Genomic DNA, 23,821 nt, shown 5'->3' on the forward strand with positions numbered 1-23,821 from the left:
ATGGGATTGATTCCATCGTTCTCGATATGCGCTCACTGAGTTTCGAACCCCAGCAGAGCAAAGTGCACGTTAAGAAGGCTGTTGACTCCTGTAAGACACTCATGGCGGGACTTTCCAGCAATGACGCCATGACTTCAGTTCCCTGTGGGATGTGTCCGCCGGTGAGCTGGAGTTCGTAAAGCTTGTCGTCGTCCAGTAGATTCTCCCTTTGCTTTACTCGACATCGGATTCATCTCTGCTTGCAGCATACCGTGGTAGCGCGTAGCAAGATGGGATCGGTAGCAGACTGCGCAGAGAGGTGGTGCTGGGTCACTCTTGTCACCAAGCCGTCATATCTACCAGGCGTCATCATCCTCGCACATACACTCGATCAACACAAGTCCAAATACCCTCTCGTCGTGCAGTACACCGATTCGCTGGGTGAGAAGGCCGTATCCGCTCTCCAGGAGGAGGCGCAGACCTACCGACGACTGCAACCGGAGAGAGTATCTCTGCTCTTGCCCAGGAAAGAACAGGAGAACACCGGCAGCGTCGCCGAGCGATTCAAAGACACATTCACCAAACTCCGGGCTTTCGAGGTCTACAAGTTAGGGTACAGTAGAGCCGTGTTCCTGGACGCCGATATGGCCATCTTCCGCAATCCGGACGAGATCTTCGAATGCAAGCTTCCAGGTCGAGACTGGCTAGGTGCCACTCACGCCTGCGTGTGCAACCTTGACTACGACTCGTGGGCCCCAGCCGAGTGGAACAAGGGAAACTGTGCCTTCACGACATTGAACCACCCGGACGAGGTGGCTGCAGAGATTACGCCCGAGTCACGCCCGACATATCGACTTTTAAATGGCGGCATGTTGCTGTTCTATCCGTCCGAAGAACTGTGGAACGAAATGCTGCAGTTCTTCAACACCACCGACCGCCTCAAGACATATCAATTCCCCGACCAAGACTTTCTGGCAGATTTCTACCGTGACAAGTGGTATCCGCTGTCATGGAAGTACAACGCGCTCAAGACCATGCGGTATTGGCATCCTCGAATGTGGTCTGACGATAAGGTTGTGGTCCTCCACTACATCGTCGACAAGCCGTGGGAGCGACAGGTCAGCCCGGATGGTGTGGCAGGCCATCTCGGGAGAGACGGGGCAACTCATGAGTGGTGGTGGAATATTTACCGTCGGTGGCGAGCCGACCGCGAGAAGACGCAACCTGACAGTCTCGTGCTTGATTCAATGGCGGAATTGGTCGATACGGAGCAGTCATTCACCGAGGTGATTCCCATCCCGCAAGAGGTTGGAAAACCCGAAGATGTTTCCTAGGACTATGAGGGAGTCCAAGAAGTTGAGGGTGATCCAACAGGAAACGGTGGACGAAGCAAGACAAAAACTTTGTGGGTATCAATTCTCCTGTGCCGGCATACACCAGCGATGTCCGATCCTCATGTATAGTTCCGAGACTCGAGTCACCGTCTAAGCTTCTGTTTGTGCCATCCAATGCTTCATAGTCTTTCGAGGTCGGTTGATTTTGTGAGAAAATCAGATGCAGTAGATTCCCCCGAGATCAGAAGCTCAGTTTGTACCCTGCGACGGTGTCACTCTATCCGATTTATCGCTCTCTTGACTTTCGACAGTGGATAGGTGTTTGCCGTAACTGCCCCAATGCCACATGATATCAACGCATCCTGCATCAAGCAATTGTCGGGCCATTTCGGTTCTTTGCCCCAGTGTATGAGTCGACCCAACATATCCCAAGCACTTCAAGTTGGCACCCACGGCGGCCCCGACTCCTGACATACTGTCCTCGACAGTCAAACATTGTCCTGCAAGAGCTCCGAGCTTCTCTAACGCATGGAGGTAGACAGCGGGATCGGGCTTGCTGGACGGACCAGAAAGGGAATCAGCCGCGGAAAAAATCTTATCGTCGTCAAAGTACTTGATCAGCCCCGTCACCCGCAGGCAGGTACGAATGCGGCGCAGGGATGACGAGGAAGCAACAGCCAAGACGAAATCCTTGGATTTGTGGAGTCTGGCAAGTGTTTCGGTCACACCAGGGCACGGCTGGGTCTTTGCTTCGATGTTGGCGACCACTCGATCTTCTTGAGTACGGTTGCAGGCTTTCAACTCGTCTTCGCTCAACTCAAAACCTAGTTGCCGTTGCAGGGTTACCAGGATTCGGCGAAAGTTGAGACCAACAAACTCTGTGATAAGATCCTCAGGCGAAAACCGAACGGCGACGTCCCTCTTTTCTAACACCTCGTTGATCAACTCGCAGCAGATCTCGGAGGCGACATCCTCCGATTGCACAAGAGTATTGTCGCAATCGAACAGCAGATATTTGATCTGTAGGAGGGTCAGCATCTAGAGGAACAACCCAGGCTACTGAAATCAAGTCAAATTTACCCTCATGGTGCCTAGCGCAGCACCCAGTCGCGAGATCCCAATGGCGTTTGCCGCGGGTGAATTGATTGTTAGTGGGCGTCGTTAGCCGGTAGGGAGCTAGAGCACGACCAGCTACCCTGTTTGTATTCAAGCAAGGAACTAAGCAATGTCGGTGACGATGGTGAATCAAACATATTGGTGACATTGCGAACTGGGCGGCCTGCAAACGACGCGGCTGTCCTCACGTCACAACCGTCCACGGCCGCGTGGCAAGGTATGAAACCGGCGACAGGCTTGTACATGAAGGACAGCATCTCCGAGCCAGTAGCCGTGGCTGCTGAAAGACAGCAGAAAGAGTGAAGGTCCCGTGTCGACGGGAAGATATGGTCTATTAATTGTCGATGCAGGTCCGGTCAAAGTTAAGTGAAAGTGATGTGATGCCCTTTTGCAGAGAAACAGAGCTTTGAATAGCCTCCAAAGCTGCCAACTTCATCTGATACATATAGAACTCTCCAGCTTACCCTTTCGACTCCACTGTTCCATTGTGGTGCCAACGCTGCCTTTCATTCAGAACTGTTTGTTGTCAGAGCAGTTCATCAAACTGGCTTCTTCATCATTTTCAGATTTGGTTGCTCCTGCCTCAGTCATGGCACCACAACACGGATGGCCACTATTATTTACAAGTCATTTACATCGACACAACATTGACCGTTGGTGTTGGTATGGTAGCTGTCCTTATCACTTAGCGGTTTGCGATCTTGCCCTGAATCTCGCCCTATGTTGTGTTGATACCTGAAACTTGGTGTCTCGGACTCATTTCCACCCCTTGCATTGACCATGCCCTCACCCAGCCAAAGCCGGCAAACCCAGACCTCGGATTGACCCTTGCATGTCATGGAGGCTGAATTCCAAATAAGTGATCCGCTTGGACCATCTCACGACTTCAAAATGGACGGTTCGCCTGGAGGGACGAAGCAACCACAACCCGACACCCTTGATCCGAGTGACGGTCGCAGCCCAGAACCAACGTCGTCTCCTTGTCGATCCTACGGCAGTCCGCCGCTCAAGATGCCGATGCCCCTGCACCCACGAACAGCCGGTATTCTCAGAAGTGAATCTCCACTAGTAGGACAAAATCTACGAGCATCCTCTCAGACGCCCCTGGGCAGAACATCAGCTCCATTATCTCGCAGTGCCAACGAACAACCACCATATTCGTTCGGTTCATCGGTGAGCCTTGATCCTCGTTCCTTGTCGCCCATACCCGATCCGGTGGCACTGGCGGAAATCAAGCGGATGGTTCCTCAGATCCAATCTACCAAGGACGGCTTGAGGAACCTTGGCGGAATGATTGAAGCATTGGGAGCTTATGTCAAGCACGCCAGGAATACGCCGGCACCTGCCTCCTATGAAGATCAAACGTCCAGGAGCGGAAGAACACCACAAACCATGTCCGAGGGCGATTTCTCAAACTCTTTGGCAGGGTCCGCGTTCGACGCATTCCTCAATGATCTGGAAGACGAAGAGGGCGGCGACCCTGGCCTCGCTGCTGGAAACAATACACAGGCAGAAAATCGCTAGAAACGAAAAGAGCCAGTACCACTGGAGCCGGACACGCATGAGTTACTTAGAGGATACCGGACATCCCTGGTTTCGCGAACGGAGGCGTGCCTGATTCGATGCTTGAAGGAGAAGTTAGGGCCTCATCTGGAGGTTGAGCCCTTCGACCCGGACGGAGTCATGGATGCACTTGTTCCTGCTGCGGACTTGTCGAGTATTGACTGCCATGTGCTGGCCGAAATGATTGTGGCACGGGGGGAGGTATCCAGCAATTCACCGAGCAATGCTCATGTTTGCAAACGTGATAATATGGATGCCATGCAGACTTAGGTGCATTTTCGTCAGTTGCAACACTGACCAACATGAGCTCTCAGCACAGTCGCCTGGCTATATGCATCAGTAGATATCGGTACCGGGCTCGGACTTCAAAAATGAGGAGATGGCAGCATGGGGCAAACGCCATGTATACCATAGAATTCAGGGGGTGGCCTTCGCCGCTGGAAATCCAGGTCCTGGCCGAAGTCCATTGTCATGAACACGTATTCCCACCTTTCGTGCCTTGCCGTCCAACTCTATGGGTCTCTTGGGGATAAATCCTGCCGTTTGTCACACTCCCACATCAACGTCTTGTGGTTCCCGGCATTCCTTCTTCTACCATTAGCCACCATTGCCCAATGGTATCCCTCATGCGGTCCTTTGCTGCTGGGTAGGGCTCAACCTCAGACAGAAGACTCCCGGGGTTATGTCTTCGGCGGTAGGTCGAGTATGATGAAGCGGTCAAATCCACTCGTTCGTTTGCTGCGCACGCAGTAGTCCCGACTTGAAAGAGTATAGCTCCTTCCATTGGCAGAGTCTCCCTAGTGGACCTCCACTGCAGCCTGATTGATTCAGGTCGTTTGTTGCTTGCTCCCACAATCCTGTGCTAAATCGCAGTCCTTCCCGAGGGTCCTCTTGGCCTCGCACATTGTCAAACAATGCCCTCCTGTTCTTTATATAGTGCTCCCGTGCTTTTGTGCTCTCCTTCATCACCACAGAGATGGAGACATAGACTAGGTGACTGGAGCGGGGAGGGCGGTCCGACCAGCCATCTGTGCCATCAGCAAGACAACGCGACTCATATTGCCCCCGCACCTTGTCGGCGGTCCTTCACCAAGATCCTGTCGTCGTGGGCGTACCGGCCGTGTCTAGTGATGTGACGGTCGAGCATATACTTGCCGATTCCCCACGTGGCCGTTGCCAAAGGTCGTCCGTGCCTGCAGGTGGCTGTGCCGGTCACTCTCTGTCATGACCATGCCGTCGTCGGTCACCTCCTGACATGACCATGTCGTCGTCATCTGTCACCCCCTGCCATGATCATGTTCGTCATATGTCACCGCCTTCCACCTCGTGGCCTTGGCGTCGTCCTCAGGGGTATAAATATTTCGCTTCTCCCCCGTGTCTGTTCTCTCCTTCCTCCTTCTCCTCTCCAGATCACACAGCTTCTTGGTCTCGTCGGCCTGGAACTGTGAGAGTCGGGGAGATGGGGACAAGGACTCTCTTCAGTTCCAGCAGGCCGTCTTTCTCTTCATCATCTTCGTTCGACGGGTATCATCCTCCGCCGTCGGCACAACGTTGACATCTTCGGCTTCCAACGCAGGACACCGCTTCGAGGTACAAGGCAATTGGTGTCCATATCTTCATCTTCGGCTGCTGACCTCTCTGTAGTGCAATTCGGGCATCTGGTCTCCGTCCGCGAGTGCCCAGTACTCCCACCGGGCGGAGGGCACCCACGTCCCTCTCGCGCCTGTCCATCGCGAGGATGCAGTGTGCCTGCTAGGGCTCATAATGTCGCCGCGGTCACCAAACTCCACGATGATGTCGTCGCCATTCACATTCTGAGCTCCGCATCCCGTAGAGTTATAAAGTCGCTTTCGAACTCTGACTCTTTGTCTTTCTTCCTCCTTCCCCCCCAGCAACACTTGTCTCCTACACGCCTGTGGTCCCGACCACAGAGGCGACAGTAGACATGGCTGAATGTTCCAAGCACGCAAGACTTCTTTCCTTCCGCAGCCATACTCCTCGCTGTTGGGCCTTTCGACCAGCTTCTTCAAAGGAGGGGTTGGAAAGGAGACACGCAGCTTTTCCAGTCCTGTGTGTTGTGCCGCGAAAAAGTCGACACAGCAAGATCTTCACAATGTCGGTCACCCGCCACCGCCCTCACTGCCAGACCGCACACAGCGTCGTGCAAATTCACCGACAGATACTATGTGAAGTGCACGAGGCAGTGACAGAGGCAGCTTGTTGCGACTCGCCGCACAAGTACAACTTCGTCTCCCACTCCCAAGCACAGTCGATCTTCGACTACCACTACCACGCACAACCACACTCTCAACAACCACGACATTTCGCGAAACCTTGACTTCATCAAACTCATTCGAAATGTCGGACCTTTCCGAAGCCGATCAGTTTCTCTACGCGGCGCTTGCAGCTGAAGTCGTAAGTTGAACTTCGACAAGTCCATGAGAAGCACTGACTGACCTTTCACAGGGTAGGCCGTCTCCTCCACCGGAGTTCCACGGTGCCGCCAATGTGGCCGCACCAGCCACTGCCTCTGAGGCCCGCAACATGGCTGCCAATGACACTGTCGTTGTGCCGCCAGTTGCCGTCGCTGTGCCTGCTGCGCCAGTTGCCGACGTGCCAGCTCACCTCGGCGCCCCGCCCCTCATCCCATCCACGCCAGCAATCGTCAACAACCCTGCCAACACCGTCGCCGCACCTCTTGGCACAGTCGGTGGCAACACCCCCGCCCAGCCTGCATCTCAACAGCGTACACGAAAGTACAGGAACGTTGGCGACGAAGCTGACCCATTCATCTGCCCGGGCCTCAACCAGGACTGTTACCACGCGGTCCTGCGCGAGAGTGGTTACTGGGACCACATTTTCCGCAAGCACAACTACACACGGAAGCAGATGGACAGGCCAAACAACCAGCATATCAAAGACATCTTTGTCCCCGCGCGACGCGCCTCCTGGTATCAGGCCAGGGGCGTCGACATCACGTACCAGGGGACCGAGCCCAAGCAGATTGCCGTGCGAAGGCGTATGGCTGCTGGCCTCAGAACGACCGATCCGGCATACGCGAGCACGGTGTACGGGTCGACAATGACAGAGCCAGACGTTTGAAGTGAAGGAAACGAAGTGAAGATGAAGTGAGTGGAAGGTGAAGTGAAGTTGAGTGCAGGTGGAAAGTGAGACGAGGTGGAAAGTGAGACGAGGTGGAAAGTGAGACGAGGTGGAAAGTGAGACGAGGTGGAAAGTGAGACGAGGTGCAAATCCGAGGGTTGAGCATTGGCGCCAAGGCGCAACGCAGACGAGTCATGAGCAGAGAGCAGTTCGTGCGTAGTGCAATGAAACATGACTCATGAACATCATTCGTTGCTTTTCTCTATGATTGTGATACACGTTGTTTCGACCATCTCGCCATTGCTAACCCAGAGCTAATAGTACCTCGACGGCGGTCTGCCCTGGTTAACACATATCAACACATATACATGCTGACAGCGACGCCGGTGCGTGCCAATGTGGGACCGAACCGATACCACCGACGAGTACCCTACGCCTACCAAGACGAGTCCATCACCATCGATATTGCGACAGTCCCCCATATGCATCTCCAGCGCCAGTTCCAGACCGCAAGTTGAAGAATTACCATCGAAAGGAACATCCGTTCTCACCCTCGTGCCGCTCGCTCTCGCTAACCTCAATCATTGCGCTAGCATATCCAATCATGCATCCTGCCTTCGTCAATGTAGCATCGAGCGAGTGCTGTCATAGCATATGCCCATGTACGCATCTGTCGGTCAATCCGGGGAAGCTGGTATCACAGCACGCGCGACTGGTCCAGCAGACGGTGGACCGTCTGATTGTCTCTTTCTTATTCGTTGGGTCCGTTGGGTCGTTCGCTCGCTCGCTCACTCGCGCGCTGGCTCATGCCGTGGAACCCTGAAGGCAATGCACTGACTGCGCCGACTGCACTGCACTGCACTGTGAGGCAGATTGCTACATGACGAGGCACAGCCGAGCAGACAAACAGGGGACAGTACGGAGTACACAGAGTGTGAGAAGGGGAGATAGTAGAGGCTAAGGACGCAAGAGGTAGGGGGGATCTGCCGATGAGCCGGCCAGCTAACCAGCCAGCTCGGTAGGTTGTTGGGTGGATGATACAGCCAACGCTGTGCGACGTCGCTTGATGATACACTCACATCCTCAAAGTAATTCGTCCATATGCCCGCACCGCCCGCACACGGCACACAGACGAAGGAATTATGCTGTGTAACGCCTTTCTTGATCCCAGACGCGCTGAAGCGGGGAGGGGGACTCCGGTTGGGGATGGGATATGCACGCGGGGACGTCGATAGGTTTCGCTATGATATCACAGACAGGACACAAACCCGCCGGCGATCTCCAAGGTCAAGCGCAAGGGTATGGTCTTTGGCTTTTCTGAGGGACTGTTCTGGATCTGTGGATTGTGCCTCATTCATCGTGGCTCGTCGCTCGTGGCTTGAGGTTTGCACGCGGGATGTGTTTCAACGTCTCCACACGTACGATACGAGGAGAATGCGCGATGCAGGGTGCAGCGTCTGCAAGGTTCTTTCCGCCGCAACGGATTCGAGAGCTGATTTGCTGAGTTACTCATTTTCTAGCTTTTTGATTTCATTGACTGTTACTCAAGCCTGGATTTCTCTCGAAGGTGTATGGTCCTGGGCTCCTTCTACAATACCGTTAGATCGGAACCGCTTTGTGTCTAAAGAGTCGGTGAGCCTTACCTTTTGGATATGCGGCTCGTAGGTTTTGCCCCATGCTATCTGTGCCACTGACAGAGGTGACCCTAGCTGAGGATGATGGTTGGAGAAGACAAAATAGCACAATGCGCCATTCTTGTTATGTATAATGCTGAATGACAGCGGAACGCTCACTTCGGGCTTCCAGCACTTGGTCAATGCCCGTTGCTTCCGTAACATTACGCTTATGATCATGTGTTACAATCTCAGCCTCCCAACATGCCTAGTTGCCCTTGTGTATGTCTGATTCCGACAGAGCGCAGCAGAAATTGAGGTCGACACCACCAACAAGAAGCCATCCTGATATCCGAAGCTACCATTTGAGGACCTTCGTTGGAAAGAATTCATCAATCAGCTCCAAATAGTAGGGCTATATTGCCAGATTAGCTTGGCGTCGGAGACCAAATGCGGACCGTACGTACCTTGAGCCTCTCAATATCCGGCCTTTCGTCACTCTTGCTGTAAAGATCATAGGGATTGAATTTCTTGACGGCCTTGAGCATCTCATGATCCTTCTCGTTCATGAACTCCCTGTAGGCGCCCTGTTGGTGCCAAGGGTAGAAGCTGTGGTATCGTATCATCGCAAGAGCCTCATCTGGAAGTGTCGACTGAGTCTTGACCACATGGTAGAGATACTCATCATGACCCCATGAGAGCATAATATTGTCAAGACCACAGCCGGGCGTGTAGATGCCACTCTTGGTGCTGTAGATCGGGTCGTCAAAGTCCGGATTGGCACAAAATGACTTGTTGCCATAGATGATCCGGTCGTCAAACGCGCAGCCGACGACGAATGTATCCCCCACGACATCCCATTGACCCTCAGCATCGAAAAAGAACAGCAGCTTCCCTAGATCGTGGATGAGACCAGTCAACTGCATCCAACGTGGTCGGCCGTCGCGGCGCATAGCCTCTGCGGATTGAAGCAGGTGCTCGATCTGACCAAGCTCGGTGTCGGGGTCAGACTCATCAATGAGAGTGTTGAGGCGTTCCATTGCTTCCCAGATGGACATCTCGGCCCGAGTCTTTGAGCGGAAGGCATGTCGAGCCTTCAGGTTGTAAGCGACAGTCTGCTTCGTGTGTTGCTCGAGGTAGAAGTTCTTGACTCGGTCACAGGCGGTTTCGTATTGGCGGAACCGAGTCTTGTCTTTTCCAGCATCAAACTTGGAAGCTTCGTCTTCGTCTGTTTGTTGTTTGATCTTGAAGGCCTGATCTGCTGCAATATCCGCATGCTCGATCTCATCGCAGAGAGCTTCAAAAGCTTGGCCATCCCGGTCGGTGCGAAAGGAGGGTGGGTGGGAAGGCTGCTGGAGAATGACAGACATTTCGGGATAGAGACGAAGCAGCAAGTGTACCGTACGATGATGATTTGGTTGGCTTTTGTGTGTGGAATCGTGCTCAGCGCAAGATGCTGAAGCTGCGGAGGGAGCTTGTTAGCTGTCTCGGATTATTGGCGACTTGATTGATGGAAAGCTCGAAATCCGATCTTGCCACGATGACTGACAAGTTTGATGCTGAAGCTGATGATGTCGAGCAGCGAGACCCGGCTTGATATAGATATCATCCTACTTAGCCAGTGACAGTGCACATACTTCTCACCAACAAAAAGGTCGGACTGATAAAAACAGTGACATCTGTCCAATTACCTACCGGAAAATTCTCATGCGTTCAACCAATTCGAACCTGAGTGACTTGCGGACTTGTTCGCTGTGGGAACAAGCGAGGCGACTTTCTAGAGGATTGACAGGTGAAAGTTGCCAGATCTGGAAGATGAGGTTCGAAGACGAAGCCCAGATGGAGCTCGGATGCAACGCTAAGCTGATCACCGATGGCGGGCCGTTGTAGTTTCTTCCTTTACCATCGGGGTGGTCGAAGCGCCTCTAATTTAGGCTTCTGAGTGGATAATCATCCCTGCCACAGAATTCCTAGTGCTTTGAGTAGTTGCCATCGTTTGTGGCTGTTGTGAAGAGCAGTTCGGCGTCTGGAAGTTTTGCAAGATAACAATACTAGAGCTGGAGGAGGCACGAACTTGATAAAGTCGGTGAAACAGCAGGGAAATGATATAACACTATCGTGACGAAGACTCGTTGCCGAGCGTCAAGGTTACACAGTGTTTGCCAGGATCTGATGGCCGGTCGATGGGATTGACAACCCCCGGGGATGGACGGGCGTCAGTAGCTCTCATGTTGTGTAACAGCGATAGCATTAGATTGCATGCCTGAAAACAAGGGTCTTCTCGAGAGCGCCGATAAGACGGCCATCTGAATGTGTGTTGCATTTGATCAGACTTCGTGCTTCATGTCTCACAGAGAAGAGTGAGAATGAAGAAGCAGCTCCAGAATGAAAATTTAGAACCGAAACACAAGGCAGGTGGGGCACGGGAGGAATTACCACATTCAGCCAGCTTGGAAGGCGCGACAAGGCTGAGAAGGAAGGAGGCGGTGGAGGTGGAGAGACCCCGGTGTAACCCGTGCAACGCCGACCGAGAATGCACTCCCATCAACCGTTGCCGATGGCCGGCGTTTGAAAGCTAGGTTGACAATTGCAGGTCCTCCGTACTCACCAAGCATTCGAGGCTTGACAGTGGCTTGAATCGAAAGAAGCGAAATCACTGCTTGAACGCCAAAAGCAACTGTCGCTCGTCTCTAGGTGTGCTGCGCCACTCTGTCCTGCAAACCAATGTTGGTACCTCGTACCCTTGTAACCCTGGTCAATTGACACTGGTGACACGGTGGTGCTGTCGGCTATTGAACTGACGCGAGCTCGGGCGGACAATACACCGAGATGGCGGGGTAGCCGATCCCATGCTCGAGAAATATTTCGCCGATGAACACCATTCCCCGCATGGCCAGCGCCGTCAACTGGGCCTCAACGCTTCGTTAAATTCGCCTGCGCAACTTTGCTGTGCATGAGATCAAAGAACAATAGCTCGACCGACTGACGCCATGGTTGACGTACGACTGCCACTGAATACTGGTGCAACTATTCCCGCCCTAGGTCTAGGTAACGTTGTGCCGCTCCGAGAGTCGCCTGGACAAAGCCTAACACACAATTCCAGGCACATGGCAGAGTCCCAAGGGCGAAGTGCGTGCGGCGGTGGCTCACGCTATCAAGTCCGGCTACCGACACATCGACGCTGCGTATGTGTACGGGAATGAAGAAGAAGTCGGTGAGGGGATCAAAGAGGGTCTGGCCGCCACAGGGATACCACGAAGTGACCTGTTCATTGTCACGAAACTCTGGTGCACATATCATACAAGAGTGGAGCAGAATCTCGACATGAGCCTGAAGCTTCTGGGCCTTGACTATGTGGACCTCTATCTCATGCATTGGCCCGTCGCCATGAATCCAAACGGCAATGACGAGAAATTTCCCAAACTGCCTGATGGGTCAAGAGACCTCCTCCGAGACAGATCTCATGTCGACACGTACAAGGATATGGAGAAACTGCTCAAAACAGGAAAGACAAAAGCCATCGGGGTGGCAAACTACTCGAAGCGGTATCTCGAAGAGCTCTTGCCCAAGGTGGATGTTGTTCCTGCGGCCAACCAAATTGAGAACCACCCACTTCTGCCCCAGCAAGAGATTGTGGACCTTTGCAAAGAAAAGGGCATCCACGTCACGGCCTACAGTCCTCTTGGCAGTACTGGAAGCCCTCTCATGAAAGATCCCCACGTGGTAAAACTGGCGGAGCACAAAGGCGTCACCCCAGGCTCGATCCTGCTGAGTTACCACATTGCGCGAGGCAGTTCTGTCCTCGCCAAGTCGGTCACGCCATCTCGCATCGATGAGAACAAGAAGATCGTTGACCTCTCGGACAGCGATCTTGCGTCTCTGGCAGAAATCTCCAAGAAAGGCGTCACTCGATTCGTCTCTCCGGGATTCGGCGTTGATTTTGGTTTCCCAGATAAGTCCTAAGTTATCCTTCTCGACGGATCAGCAGAACACAATGAGCGAGCTGGTCGGGGTTGTTAGCAATAGGTTCGAGATAGAACGATGCATACGGCTATTACAATGATAGAGGTATATAGATCATGCTTGCAAGCTTGGCTAGAAGAGCGAAACATTCTGTAGAATACACAAGATATGGAGACAGGGTTAAAGGAGACTCGATTGCTTCAACTCGCTTCCTGTTCTCGCGCTTCTGCACTCTGAGGAGTCCACGACGTCGACAGCCAGCACGCACCGGCTAATCGACACCGGCGTGACAGATTAAACTGGAGGACCAACCAACGTGAGACTGGAGTCCAGGCATGATCGCAGAAATAGAGCGATTGTTTCCACGAACCAATCATGAAGAGAGAGCCTTTCTGCTCGTGTCTGTTCATGCTATGCACAGCTTCTTTCAATCCTATTCGAGTAGCTGCTTGATTAGATGAATCCCGTGCTTTCCACGTCTGTCATAAGTGGCAAGAAAACCTGGACCGGGGAGTACTTCAACTAACGGCTCTTCTTGTGGCGGGCAGTCCCGTTCCTGCCCTGTTCCTTCCTTGTTCTGTCCTTGCCCTCACACGGCAGGACCAGCAGGGCTACGAGATAGTTCATAGCTGAGAGCTGAGCTCTCGAGAGATAGACTCAACAAGAGCTTGATGACATACACTGATGCGCTACCACACTTCTCGTGGATTGTGGCCATGTCCCATCAATCTCTCCAATTACTGCCTCGCCTCATGCAACGTCATAAACATCCATAGAATCATACGTAGAGCCCTAAAGATGGATGCTCAATATTGCTGTTGTCGGCCTGAGGCGAATGGTGAGTTTGAAGCCGATTCTTCGCACGAATCATTAACCCACCACTCTCTCAACTGTAGTCAATATCATTGCCCTGAATGTCATTGCTTCTGCGCCAGGCAAACGCTACATCTCGACTCTTGTGAACCGAGTCCCTCGCGCCCTCTCGTCGCCGTCTGCAGCGCAGCGTCTCACGAGCTACAACGGGGTCGCTCGAACGTAGACTACATCGACATTGGCATCACGGGGTACGACAGCTATGAGGACATGCTCACCCATCCAGGGTTCCAAGCAGTCTTGGTCTCCATCAGTACTGACGTGCACGCCATTTCAACAATCCGGGCAGTTGAGAAAGCGCGGCACGTCCTCTGCAAAATCTGCAAAGCACGGACTTGGATGAAGTGCGTATTGCCTACCTAGCCGTCTAGCAAACATGACAGGCTCGTCTCATCATACATGAAGAAGTTGTAGACGGGGATGCCGCCAGCCGCAAATCCACCAACCAACCACAATTGGACAGAACAGTAAGAAAGAAATGAAAATGAAGGCCAGCACCACCTCAACCACCACTACAGCTGTCATAACGAATGCCTCTCGGCCTCAAGTACAAGCTTAAGAGACAGGGAAGGAGAACGCTGGCATCAAGGAAGTCAGCATTGACAAACCCCCTCTACTGTTGACTGTATCCATGGTCCGCCCCAGTGTCAGGGTTGTTGTCTGGCTGTTGCCCGGCCAGTTGTCCCGCTTGGACAGCCCACAAGAAGGGGTCGATCAAATCGTCATCTTGGTCTTGACCCTGATGACCGTCGTGAGCTTGCTGCTGGTGTTGAAGCTGCGCCGGCTGTTGGTGAGAAGTCGCGACGGGAGGAAAGCTCGGCTGAAGAAACTGGTTGGCGACCGGTGGAAAGACATGGCCCTGCTGCGTAGTATGATACGCCTGGCCACCTTGCACATGGGCCTGTTGCTGTTGGGGTGGAAGAGGATGATGAGTCGGAGGCAGAGCAGGCTGAACGTGCTGCTGGGGTTGATGCATTTGAGGTGCCCCCACGTTCGTTCCAAGTCCTTGTTGCGGCGCAGGTGGCGGAAGCTGAACACCAGGATATGCTTGGTCAAAGGCCGTGCCTGGACCTCCAAGTCGCTGTCTCGCCACGACAGCCGGGTCAATTGGAGGAATTTGCGCCTGTGCAGCTCCGCCACGACTGATGCGATCTTGGACGACACGGGCTTTGGCTGCTTGAGCTCGAGTACCTGCCTGGGGAGGCTGGTGGGCCGTAAGAGTTCCCGGCGCGACACCGGGGAGAAGCTCATTCCAGTGATACCGTAGCTGGTCCAGTGTGCCGACCGCGATCCTGCCGTGGCCGGGAACGTCTCCTCTGACGATCCAGCGGTCCCAGGGGTTGTCTCTCTTCGCCAGTCCGATGATCATCTCCATTTGCTCTGGTCCCGATGCGTAGTCGTCCCAAGAGTAGCCTGCTGGATGAGTGATGCGGAAAAGAAGGTCTTCGGGTCTTCTCAAGACGGGACGCGTATCCTGGTAATTCCCACCCATGTAATGTCGAACATTGGCAGGTCCGTAGTGAAGTGTAAGTACGCATCCGGTTTCGGGGTGGAAGAACTCGTCGCTTCGCTCGAAAGCTGAGTAGCCCAGGTCCACGTAGGCCATCTTGTAGAATTTAGTGGATCGGGAGTTTGCTTGCTTTACAGGTCTGCGTCGAGTCAGTACATGGAGGATAGGCAGCAGATACGACAACGGCAGCAGCCTGGCTGAGCCAAAGCAGACCATATGTTTGGTAGCTTCGACTAGACATCTTGCTCGGTCTAACAATGACTGCGTCGTCCAACCAAGTGTGCAACTTGTAGAGCAAGACTGGCGACAAGGCGTCCACCTTTGTCAATGGCCATCAGTCATTGCTGCACTGAGGCGCTTAGAGTGCAGAGTGTTCTGACAAGATGTGTGCAGGTCTGTCAACCGACACAGGACAGGCAGAATAAAAGATTGAGACAATACAAGGACTGAACTCACCCTGTATAAACCATCTTGACAAAAGGCTGAAGCCCCTGCGCTAGTCGTAATGGGCTAGCGTGATTGTGATAGACCAATGAACGTCGCAAATGGCGCCGCAAATGCGTGTATATGATTGGCTGAACGAGTAGGTAGTATGATGGATGGATGGCGAACAAAGAAAGACGGACTGACTTATGTACCCCTTGTTGAAAGTCTTGCTTGCCCAGGCAAACGAGGAAGACGTCTCAAAAACTTGGATCTAGCAGCAGGTGTTGCGTTTGACAGGTCGTGAGTTTTGCTATGTTTGCTAGGCACGACAGATTTGTTCTCAGTCGACTAATTACTCGCTCTTGCTGAGAACATGCCTGAACTTGACGAATACCAAAGAACAGTGTTTGCAGCTGCAAAGATGGCTTGCCGACAGATGTGGACTAGTCAGTCAGGGTTTGTTGTTACAAATTACGGGCTCTATCACCGGGACGACTTGCCCTTCGCAGGGATGTCCTCACGAAGCAACCACCGACCGTCTACCGAGTTGGATGTATGTGTAGATCGTGGCCTGCTTTTAAGGTGTTGCGAGCTCTGTTAAGCTTCTAAATAGGCGGACAATTCAAGTACGAGGCGACACAATGAGAGAGAGCTTCCTTATTTGCCCGGCTAAATGCTAAAAGACGAGAGTGGTTGGCAGGTTTGCCAGCACTAGCAGGGCAACATACTCTCCCCGTCTATAATAGGAGAACAATACTCCTGCCAGGCCTTCTTATAAGAACGCTACGGATAAAATTCGCCCAGCAAGGGAAAGAAAGATTACGGGAATGCTTAATCTAAGGGGACTTGTATTCAACCCGATTTTTGATGAAGAACTGAATCTGCCGCGCAAACTATTGACCACCAGCCCAGCCCGATAAGCAAGACCGCAACCGGGCCTGCCATGAAGCACACTATGAAAATAGGAAAACAAGACCATCATCCGCTGGTCCACAATGAGGGTTCCTAGCAGGGATTAACCAATCCTTCCCCCAATACAGGCAGAGAAAGAAGAAAGAAAACCGCAGACTGAAACATATCTGCCACTGAGAGAAATCCTCGATCCCTGGCATGCCAACATACCCATCACCACTCTCAGCCCGGAGCAGCATCTCCATAGCACCAGTTCCATGCTGGTAGGGGTATGTACTGCCATTCAGGCACATACACACAATCACCAAAAAGTATGCTCGTCATTTGCCTCTTCGCCAATATCATTGCCGCTGCCAGGTTGCTGCTGCTGGTAAGTCTGCTCGTCAGTGTCCCAGGACTGCAGCTGTTGCTGGTAGAGTGGCTGCTGTGCGGGAGGCTGCTGTGCAACGGTGGAGTGAGGTTGCTGAGGCATTTGTGATCCAACTAAGGCATCACCTCCGAAGGCGTAGCTCGAGCTCGCGGCATGCTGAGTAGAAGGTGTCTGCTGCATATCATGTGGGAGTCTTTGTAGTTGCGATTGATAGCTGTGGAGCGGAGGAGGCGCCATGGGACCGCGTACGCTGGCGTATGTACTCTGCTGGAAGGCTGCTTCGCCGCCATACTGCTGAGTATACTCTTGAGAATTCTGCGGATCGAATTGAGGAATGACAGGCGGATAGGTCTGCGGAGTATTGTATGTGAGTTGACTTCCGTACTGCTGCTCCTGGGCAAGCAAGGGGCCAGGAGTGTCGCCACCGAGAAGAGGGCCATGAAATGCCGAAGCCTGCGCTTGAGTCGACGTGCGTCGGAGAGACTGACTGTGACGAGATCCAACAGTCCCAGACAGCGAACCAGCTCTAGCTGAAGTTCTTCGGGTTTGACCTTGTGTAGATCTGCGCTTACGACCCTTGGTATTCTTGCCTCGAGCCTGATCTTCATCACTCTGGTCGTCTGGACCTGCTGCATCTCCTTCGTCGGGTACTGGTCGTACTGGCCACCTATTGTTCCAATAGGCGCGGACGTCATTGAGAGTGCCTAAAGTCTCAAACTCAGTCGGCTCGTTTGGGTCAGAGCTGGGCTTGGGGCGAAGGAGCTTCCAGTTTCTCCAGGGGTCTGCTGAGTCTCCTTCTCTCTTGCCTCCCACCAGCAGTTCCATCTCTTTGGGGCCAGTGGCGAGGCTGAGATTAGATAGGGAATTGCTACTGTCTACTTCTTCGTCGGCAAGTTGGAACCGAAGACTCTCTCGGGGTGGATTGTATGGTCGAATGCTTCTTTCTTGCCGGCCCTGGATTTTGACGTTATGATACACGAGCTTGATACGCTGTCCGTTTTCGTGCTCGAACACATCGTTTTCTTGGAAGGCAGAGAATTCGGGGTCTTGATATGCCATTTTGTAGAACTTGACGTCGCTGGCAGCATCCTGTTTGAAGATCCTGTAGTGCTTCGAGTCAGCGGGTTGCTTCTCAAGTACTGCATATGGCGGCAGCGGCCAATAAATACGAGCTAGGTTGCCCTGGTTTTGAGACAGCCCCAGCAGCTACACGAAGACCCTTACCCTGACTCTCGTCTACCTGTCTGGTTGTCAGTGGGCTGAACCCCAGGATTCATTTCTTGGGCCATTTGAGTGAGTTGCGGGCTGTGAAAATGTCGACACCAAGAGAACAGAAGGAGGTGCTATGATCGACAGTTTGCAAGCGTCGACAGCAGTAGGGGCGCGGTGAATCGAGTAAAATGAAAGGAGAAGACAATGGATGGGCGAAACGAAGAACTAATGGCACAGCAAGCCAAGTTTTGTAGCGCGGGCTTACTGGGATTGCGCGATGGGGGACAAGGAGCAAGCGTTGGGGTTGTTGTCGTTTGTCAAGCGCATCATGTAGATCCTAGCTGTATGCTGCTTGATTAATTCAAGTGATTGCCGGTGCGGCAAACCGCGCGCCTGAATGCACCGCGCACAAGCGATGGGAGCAGAATCTTTGGGAATGACTAGGTCCCAAAAGCGACAGGAATCTCCGCCATCTACCAAAAGTATCTGGTAGGTCCTTTGCACGAGAGAGACAAAGATGAACGAAACGATTAACGACTAATATCTTGCGCTAACCCTGAACCTAGATCTCTTAGATACAGAGCTTTTGAGCCAGGTTCCTCCACCGGCCAGCGTTCTCACTCTTAATCCTGGAGTGGTTCAAACGACGTTTGGATGACTCCCAAAAGGGGTTGGTCACGTCGAGCAGGTGGTTCTCGCTGTTGTTGTAGATACCATGTTCTGGCCCTGGGGGTATTCGCGGAGCTGAACAGGAGAGGCCACAAAGAGGAGCGCCAGCTTGAGTTCTCACCGATTGGCACTGTGGCTGTCCTTGAACGGCTCGGCCAGTAGCTCCTCGTGGTTGGGATCCAGATGCATTGCGGGCGTTGGCATCAACACCTGTGGCGGGATGTTCAAGAGGACGTTGATTGGAAGACGGCCGCAAGACCACAACCTGGAATGCTTTCAGAGACCCATTCGGGAGACTGCGGCGGAAGTTGGCTGGAAGACTGGTATATCACACAGTCGCAACGCTGTTGGTGTCTCGGTTCACGTTGTAACGATACAAGGGTGGAACGACACCGGCGTCACCGAGAACACGCCAAAAGGCTTCGAGCGGATGTTGTGGCAGTAGCTGTTGTTTCCGAGTGGCAGACCCTCAAGCCACGCGCGTGCAGGACTTGCCGTCTCATGATTCTCATTGGAGGAAGAAGCAATTACACCACCGTCTTTTGCGGGGAGAATGGTATTGGCGCTCGTGGAGGTCGTGGGAGCAGCTGCAACATACGGCAGCCGGTTCAGAACTGTTTTTGGGTGAGTGAGAGACGATAGAAAAGACTTGTCGTGGATGGAAGACCGGGGGCAAGCAGTCGTGGACAGCGTACAGTGGCTGTGGGCTTTTATTACCGCCCCAAATTAATCAAACGACCTTAGGAGAACACATATTTCGAGGATACTCTGGTAGAATGTCTGGATTCTGGTGTTACCAGAAGCAAGTATCTCGGTAGCATCATTCCCAGTGTCTTCTTGGTCTGAGGGTCCGAACGACGGTTAGTGCTGTCAAGTATCGACTCCCCTAGTGTCACACTGTCGACTGTGTCGACTCTATCGACTCTTGGATCTATACAGGCTTAGCTCGCACAATGAGTACTGCTAGTGTTGAATTATTAATACTGATAGTGATACTAATATTAGTACTAACATCAACACTATAATAAGCCTATATTATACTAGATTCAACACTCGAGTTAACCAGTATACTGACTCAAGCGAGTCGACTTACGAGTCGGCTAATCGCGAGAGTCGATACGTGGCCTATACCCTCGTATCGACTCAGTCAGCAGTGTCGACACTTGACAGTGCTGACTACAGTAGGGTTATTAACGAACCTTCGTTTGGTTGTACAGGATCTTGTAACTGAAGGTCCTACGTGCGGAGAGCGAGCCCTTGTGCCACGGATGCGCGAACTGCTTGACACGGCACAGCGACATCATCCTAAACCTGGTCCCTAGAAGCAGGACATGGTCTAGTGTACCCATAATGACTGAACTGGTGTCTTGTGGCGGAACAGACCAGAAAAGGTGCTACTACATGATTTGACCTACAGAAATGCTGCCAGGAAGGCTGTAAGGAGCTTCACATGGAAATGCGGATGGCTGGGATTTGCAACCGATTGTAGTAGGGAACCTGGTCGACCAGCGTCCGCGCGAAAGCTGCTGTCACGGGCCAGATGCCATAGTTCTGGGGGAATGTGGCAGGAACAGGAAGACGAGCAAATAAAAGGGAAAAGAGATCTGTCTGATGTGTATATATCAGGAAGAAGCAGACGAGTGGCTGGGCTGGATAGAGGACGGTATCACAGCTCAAAGGTGTTTCAGGTATTGCTACAGAGAGAGACGGTACACATGCCAGCGACGGGGAGAAGCAGACAAAGTGGCTTTGACTGATCATTTGCAAAGAAAGCGTTCGGATCAGACCCAGCAATCACCCATGAGCTTGTGCCCAGTTTTGCGATGTTGCAAAATACTGCCAAATCTAGCCTGATCCGTTGCCCACTGCCCCTGTAGGAGAGCATGGCTCTAGGTCCACAGTCCTCAGTGATATCTACTCGAGCATAAGTGCTGGACGAGTGGTGTTTTGATCTAGTAGGATTGGAGTGTCGAAGTCCCGGTAATAGCCACTTTCAACTTGTCCATTAAGCTCCACATATTCATCTTCAGCATTGGCTACATGGGCATCGAGATAGCACTACCAAGCTGCCGCCATAGTAAGCGACTCCTGGACCGTCCCGGAGTACGAGACAGCGTTGGCACCACGAGCTGTTTGTGTGATGATATCCTCACGAAGCGAAGCGGCGGAAATGTATAGAGGCGATCACGTGGGCGATGTATCGTGTACTTGGATAAAGGAGGAAACTCAAGCGAGTGAGTCGGCGGCTATTGCCGGCGCTAGCGTCCCCGCAGTGATGAAAGCGTGTCCATAACAGACAGAATAACTTGTTGCCCTGCAGTTGTCGCAGAAAAACTGGTAGAAGGGAAGAACGTATTATCGACAAGATGATCAAATCAACGCAGATAGCACGGCTAGATGGTGAGTCTCTGACTACGATTTTCAGCAAGTCGCTGGGGAAAGATAACTGACCGCGCACTCCTCTACAGGCCTCATGCTCGCAGCCTCAGTTGATGACGAGCAGGTACGCATGTTTCCAGTCTTGGCTTATGGACAGGACGCTGACCCAAGGACTGGCAGGTCGAGACGGAGCTGGCTGAGGTCAAGTCGCAAGCGAAGATGATCTTCAGGCGGCTGAACCGCAACTCGGAGCAGCAAGCCAGCATCGAGTCAGGACAATACACATCACAGTGAGACAACAAGCTAGCTAGTATGTGTCTGGAGCCACGAAACTAACGGACTCGCCGACAGCTATATCATCCAGGACTCAGTGTGCTTCCTTTGCATATGCGACCGATCCTATCCTCGGAAACTCGCGTTCACCTACCTCTCCGACCTTGCTCAAGAATTCACCACCGTCTATCCCTCACAGCAATATCTCTCAGCGACACTACGGCCCTACGCGTTTGTCGAGTTTGACACATTCATCCAGCGGACGAAGAAGACATACCAAGACAGCCGTGCGAGCGCAAACCTGGACAAGCTGAACGACGAGCTAAAGGATGTCACCAAAGTCATGACCAAGAATATCGAGGATCTACTGTACCGCGGTGACAGTCTCGAACGAATGGGCGAAATGAGTGGACGATTACGGGAAGACAGCAAGAAATACAGGAAAGCCGCAGTTAGGATCAACTGGGAGCTGATGCTGAAACAGTACGGGCCATTTGTTGGGGTCGGCCTGATCGTGTTGTTTTTCCTCATCTGGCGATTCTGGTAGACCAGCGATGGACATTCGAACGATTTGTACCGTGGGCGAAGTAGCAAAGAAACAACCGGCGAGCGTATGACATCTTTTGGCGGGCCACTACTTGGACGACAAGTCGAGATCCGGCTTCGTGGAGAACAAAATCGACAAATGGTCCAATGGACGGTTGCCTCACGCTCAGATCTCATCCTCTTCCTCATCGAAGTCGTCTTCGACACCCATGTCATACAAAATCCTCCCACCCTCACCTCCGCCACCCGCCTTTTGAGCATCGAAGTATGGCAATACCACGCCCTCGCGCTCCAAGCGCTGCCTCTCCGTCAACCCTAGCTCAAAGGTCATACCTGACAACTCTTGATCACCGTCTGCCGCCTCTTCCTTCGGCCTGCGGAACTGGGGATGATCATCCAACAAAATGACGGTTTCCCGAAATGCCGGGGCTCCGCCTGCCCTTGCGGCTGTCGCTGCCGTTGTTGGCAAAAAGAACCACTCATTTACGCCCCGTCCACTCTTCCTCCGATGCTCCAGTTCCAACACGATTCCTTTCTCACCGGGCATCATATCTGCCAATGGTTTTGGCTTCAGCCCAATTATCACACCCTCAATCTCCCCAGACAGACCAAACGACGGTGCGGCAAGCGATTTTGCCAGCGCGGCCCTCTCAGCCAGTAGGATGGCCAGTGAGTGGACAGTTATGACGGTTGTCGCGAGGTAAGACAGAAGCGAGAGCGGTGACGGACTGTACCCGTGCTGGGGTCCAGCACTTGAATACGAATGCGGAGAAGGCAGAGGGACATCGGTATGATAGACCGTGACCAACGAGACCTGAGGCGCTTGCTCCTGTTCAGCGCTGCTTGACTGTATGGCCGGTGGCTGAAGAAGCGACGAGAGAAATGCCGTCAAATTGAGATGACATGCCGGGTCTGTTGAAAGCGAGGCCAAGGTTGTCATCGAATCCACGATCACAAGAACTCCTGGTGATGATATTATCAGCATAGAACATGAAGAAACAGAAACGTAAGCAGGAACACAAACACAAACAGTAGCATGGGCACGCGTACTCTTCCCAGAACTTCGTTTCAAGATATCGGCAAATTCTCGCGTGATGTCCTTCTGCCATGCGGATGTCCTCTCGGCCACATCGTGCCTAGGCAGGAAATAATCGACATTCTCGGGCTTCACCACCGTCTCAAATGCCAGGAACACCGTCGTCACCAGTTTCGAGAGCTGGGCCCGACGCAGGTATTCCCGTAGTAACGGCCAGGCCGGCTGCTCCAACGTGTCGAGCACAAGCGTAAAGGGTGAAGTCTGAGACTGTTGCGAGAGAAGTTTGGAGATCAAGAGTAGGTTGTGTGTTCTTCGGTGCTGGAGGTTCGTGTGTGCCATTATCGTCGTTGAAATGTGACGATATCAATGCCAATGCCAATCCGATGTGCAATGTATGAAGGGGGAAGTACCTAGTCGTCCCTAGTCGTATCGTCGATAAAATATGAATCTTGATGGTTTGCAGTGCCTCTATCAATGGCCTTGGGAAGGTGGGTGAAAAGATCATATTACATAGGAGGGCAGCCTTGTGGTGCTTGCAAGTCTTGCAAGTCCTGCCTTGTCGTGCTTGTGTGCGCTTTGGTCTCTAAACCGTGCCGTAGACTGGACTCGGCTTGAATTCCTAATCGAGCAATGTCTGACGAGGCGTTTATGTAACTATTTGTCTGAGTATTCTTATTTGCTGGCTCGACACTTGAGGAACCTGGCTACAATATCAACCACGTGAATGGACAAAAGACACTATAACAATGACGATCCTTGTTCTCACAAGGCAGAGAGACCTCCGCGCATCTGGCCTTACTCAATCGAATTAACAGCCACGCTGCCATGGGGTATAATGAAATCGCGCTAATTAATGGTTTGTTTACGGTGCGACCCCAGTTAAGAGTAATTATATCGGATCCTCGGGCCGTAACTCCAGGATTCCAGAACTCACACTTCAAAACA

General features: G+C 52.6%; 10 protein-coding genes across 10 annotated transcripts; 5 read left to right on the top strand and 5 right to left on the bottom strand.

Moving 5' to 3' along the window:
- Positions 1-269: 269 nt before the first annotated feature.
- G647_05536 (uncharacterized protein) lies at positions 270-1,313 on the top strand (the record flags this gene model as incomplete). The annotated part of the gene is made up of 1 exon (XM_008729864.1): positions 270-1,313. The coding sequence occupies one exon, from the start codon at positions 270-272 to the stop codon at positions 1,311-1,313; it is 1,044 nt and encodes a 347-aa protein (XP_008728086.1).
- Positions 1,314-1,562: 249 nt separating this feature from the next.
- On the bottom strand, positions 1,563-2,399 carry G647_05537 (uncharacterized protein; the record flags this gene model as incomplete). Its single annotated transcript, XM_008729865.1, has 2 exons — positions 1,563-2,333; positions 2,394-2,399. 2 exons carry the CDS (start codon positions 2,397-2,399, stop codon positions 1,563-1,565), a joined length of 777 nt encoding a protein of 258 aa, XP_008728087.1.
- A 921-nt stretch (positions 2,400-3,320) lies between these two features.
- On the top strand, positions 3,321-3,953 carry G647_05538 (uncharacterized protein; the record flags this gene model as incomplete). The annotated part of the gene is made up of 1 exon (XM_008729866.1): positions 3,321-3,953. One exon carries the CDS (start codon positions 3,321-3,323, stop codon positions 3,951-3,953), a length of 633 nt encoding a protein of 210 aa, XP_008728088.1.
- Positions 3,954-6,350: 2,397 nt separating this feature from the next.
- G647_05539 (uncharacterized protein) lies at positions 6,351-7,094 on the top strand (the record flags this gene model as incomplete). The annotated part of the gene is made up of 2 exons (XM_008729867.1): positions 6,351-6,407; positions 6,459-7,094. The coding sequence occupies 2 exons, from the start codon at positions 6,351-6,353 to the stop codon at positions 7,092-7,094; spliced, it is 693 nt and encodes a 230-aa protein (XP_008728089.1).
- Positions 7,095-9,065: 1,971 nt separating this feature from the next.
- On the bottom strand, positions 9,066-10,077 carry G647_05540 (uncharacterized protein; the record flags this gene model as incomplete). Its single annotated transcript, XM_008729868.1, has 2 exons — positions 9,066-9,122; positions 9,175-10,077. The coding sequence occupies 2 exons, from the start codon at positions 10,075-10,077 to the stop codon at positions 9,066-9,068; spliced, it is 960 nt and encodes a 319-aa protein (XP_008728090.1).
- A 1,620-nt stretch (positions 10,078-11,697) lies between these two features.
- On the top strand, positions 11,698-12,670 carry G647_05541 (uncharacterized protein; the record flags this gene model as incomplete). Its single annotated transcript, XM_008729869.1, has 2 exons — positions 11,698-11,755; positions 11,811-12,670. 2 exons carry the CDS (start codon positions 11,698-11,700, stop codon positions 12,668-12,670), a joined length of 918 nt encoding a protein of 305 aa, XP_008728091.1.
- A 1,486-nt stretch (positions 12,671-14,156) lies between these two features.
- G647_05542 (uncharacterized protein) lies at positions 14,157-15,149 on the bottom strand (the record flags this gene model as incomplete). The annotated part of the gene is made up of 1 exon (XM_008729870.1): positions 14,157-15,149. The coding sequence occupies one exon, from the start codon at positions 15,147-15,149 to the stop codon at positions 14,157-14,159; it is 993 nt and encodes a 330-aa protein (XP_008728092.1).
- Positions 15,150-16,692: 1,543 nt separating this feature from the next.
- On the bottom strand, positions 16,693-17,820 carry G647_05543 (uncharacterized protein; the record flags this gene model as incomplete). Its single annotated transcript, XM_008729871.1, has 1 exon — positions 16,693-17,820. One exon carries the CDS (start codon positions 17,818-17,820, stop codon positions 16,693-16,695), a length of 1,128 nt encoding a protein of 375 aa, XP_008728093.1.
- A 3,188-nt stretch (positions 17,821-21,008) lies between these two features.
- On the top strand, positions 21,009-21,841 carry G647_05544 (uncharacterized protein; the record flags this gene model as incomplete). Its single annotated transcript, XM_008729872.1, has 4 exons — positions 21,009-21,042; positions 21,111-21,145; positions 21,202-21,311; positions 21,373-21,841. 4 exons carry the CDS (start codon positions 21,009-21,011, stop codon positions 21,839-21,841), a joined length of 648 nt encoding a protein of 215 aa, XP_008728094.1.
- Positions 21,842-22,006: 165 nt separating this feature from the next.
- Positions 22,007-23,215, bottom strand: G647_05545 (uncharacterized protein; the record flags this gene model as incomplete). The annotated part of the gene is made up of 2 exons (XM_008729873.1): positions 22,007-22,803; positions 22,891-23,215. 2 exons carry the CDS (start codon positions 23,213-23,215, stop codon positions 22,007-22,009), a joined length of 1,122 nt encoding a protein of 373 aa, XP_008728095.1.
- Positions 23,216-23,821: the final 606 nt, after the last annotated feature.

Source organism: Cladophialophora carrionii, assembly GCF_000365165.1.
Source record: "Cladophialophora carrionii CBS 160.54 unplaced genomic scaffold supercont1.4, whole genome shotgun sequence".
Lineage (NCBI taxonomy): Eukaryota > Fungi > Ascomycota > Eurotiomycetes > Chaetothyriales > Herpotrichiellaceae > Cladophialophora > Cladophialophora carrionii.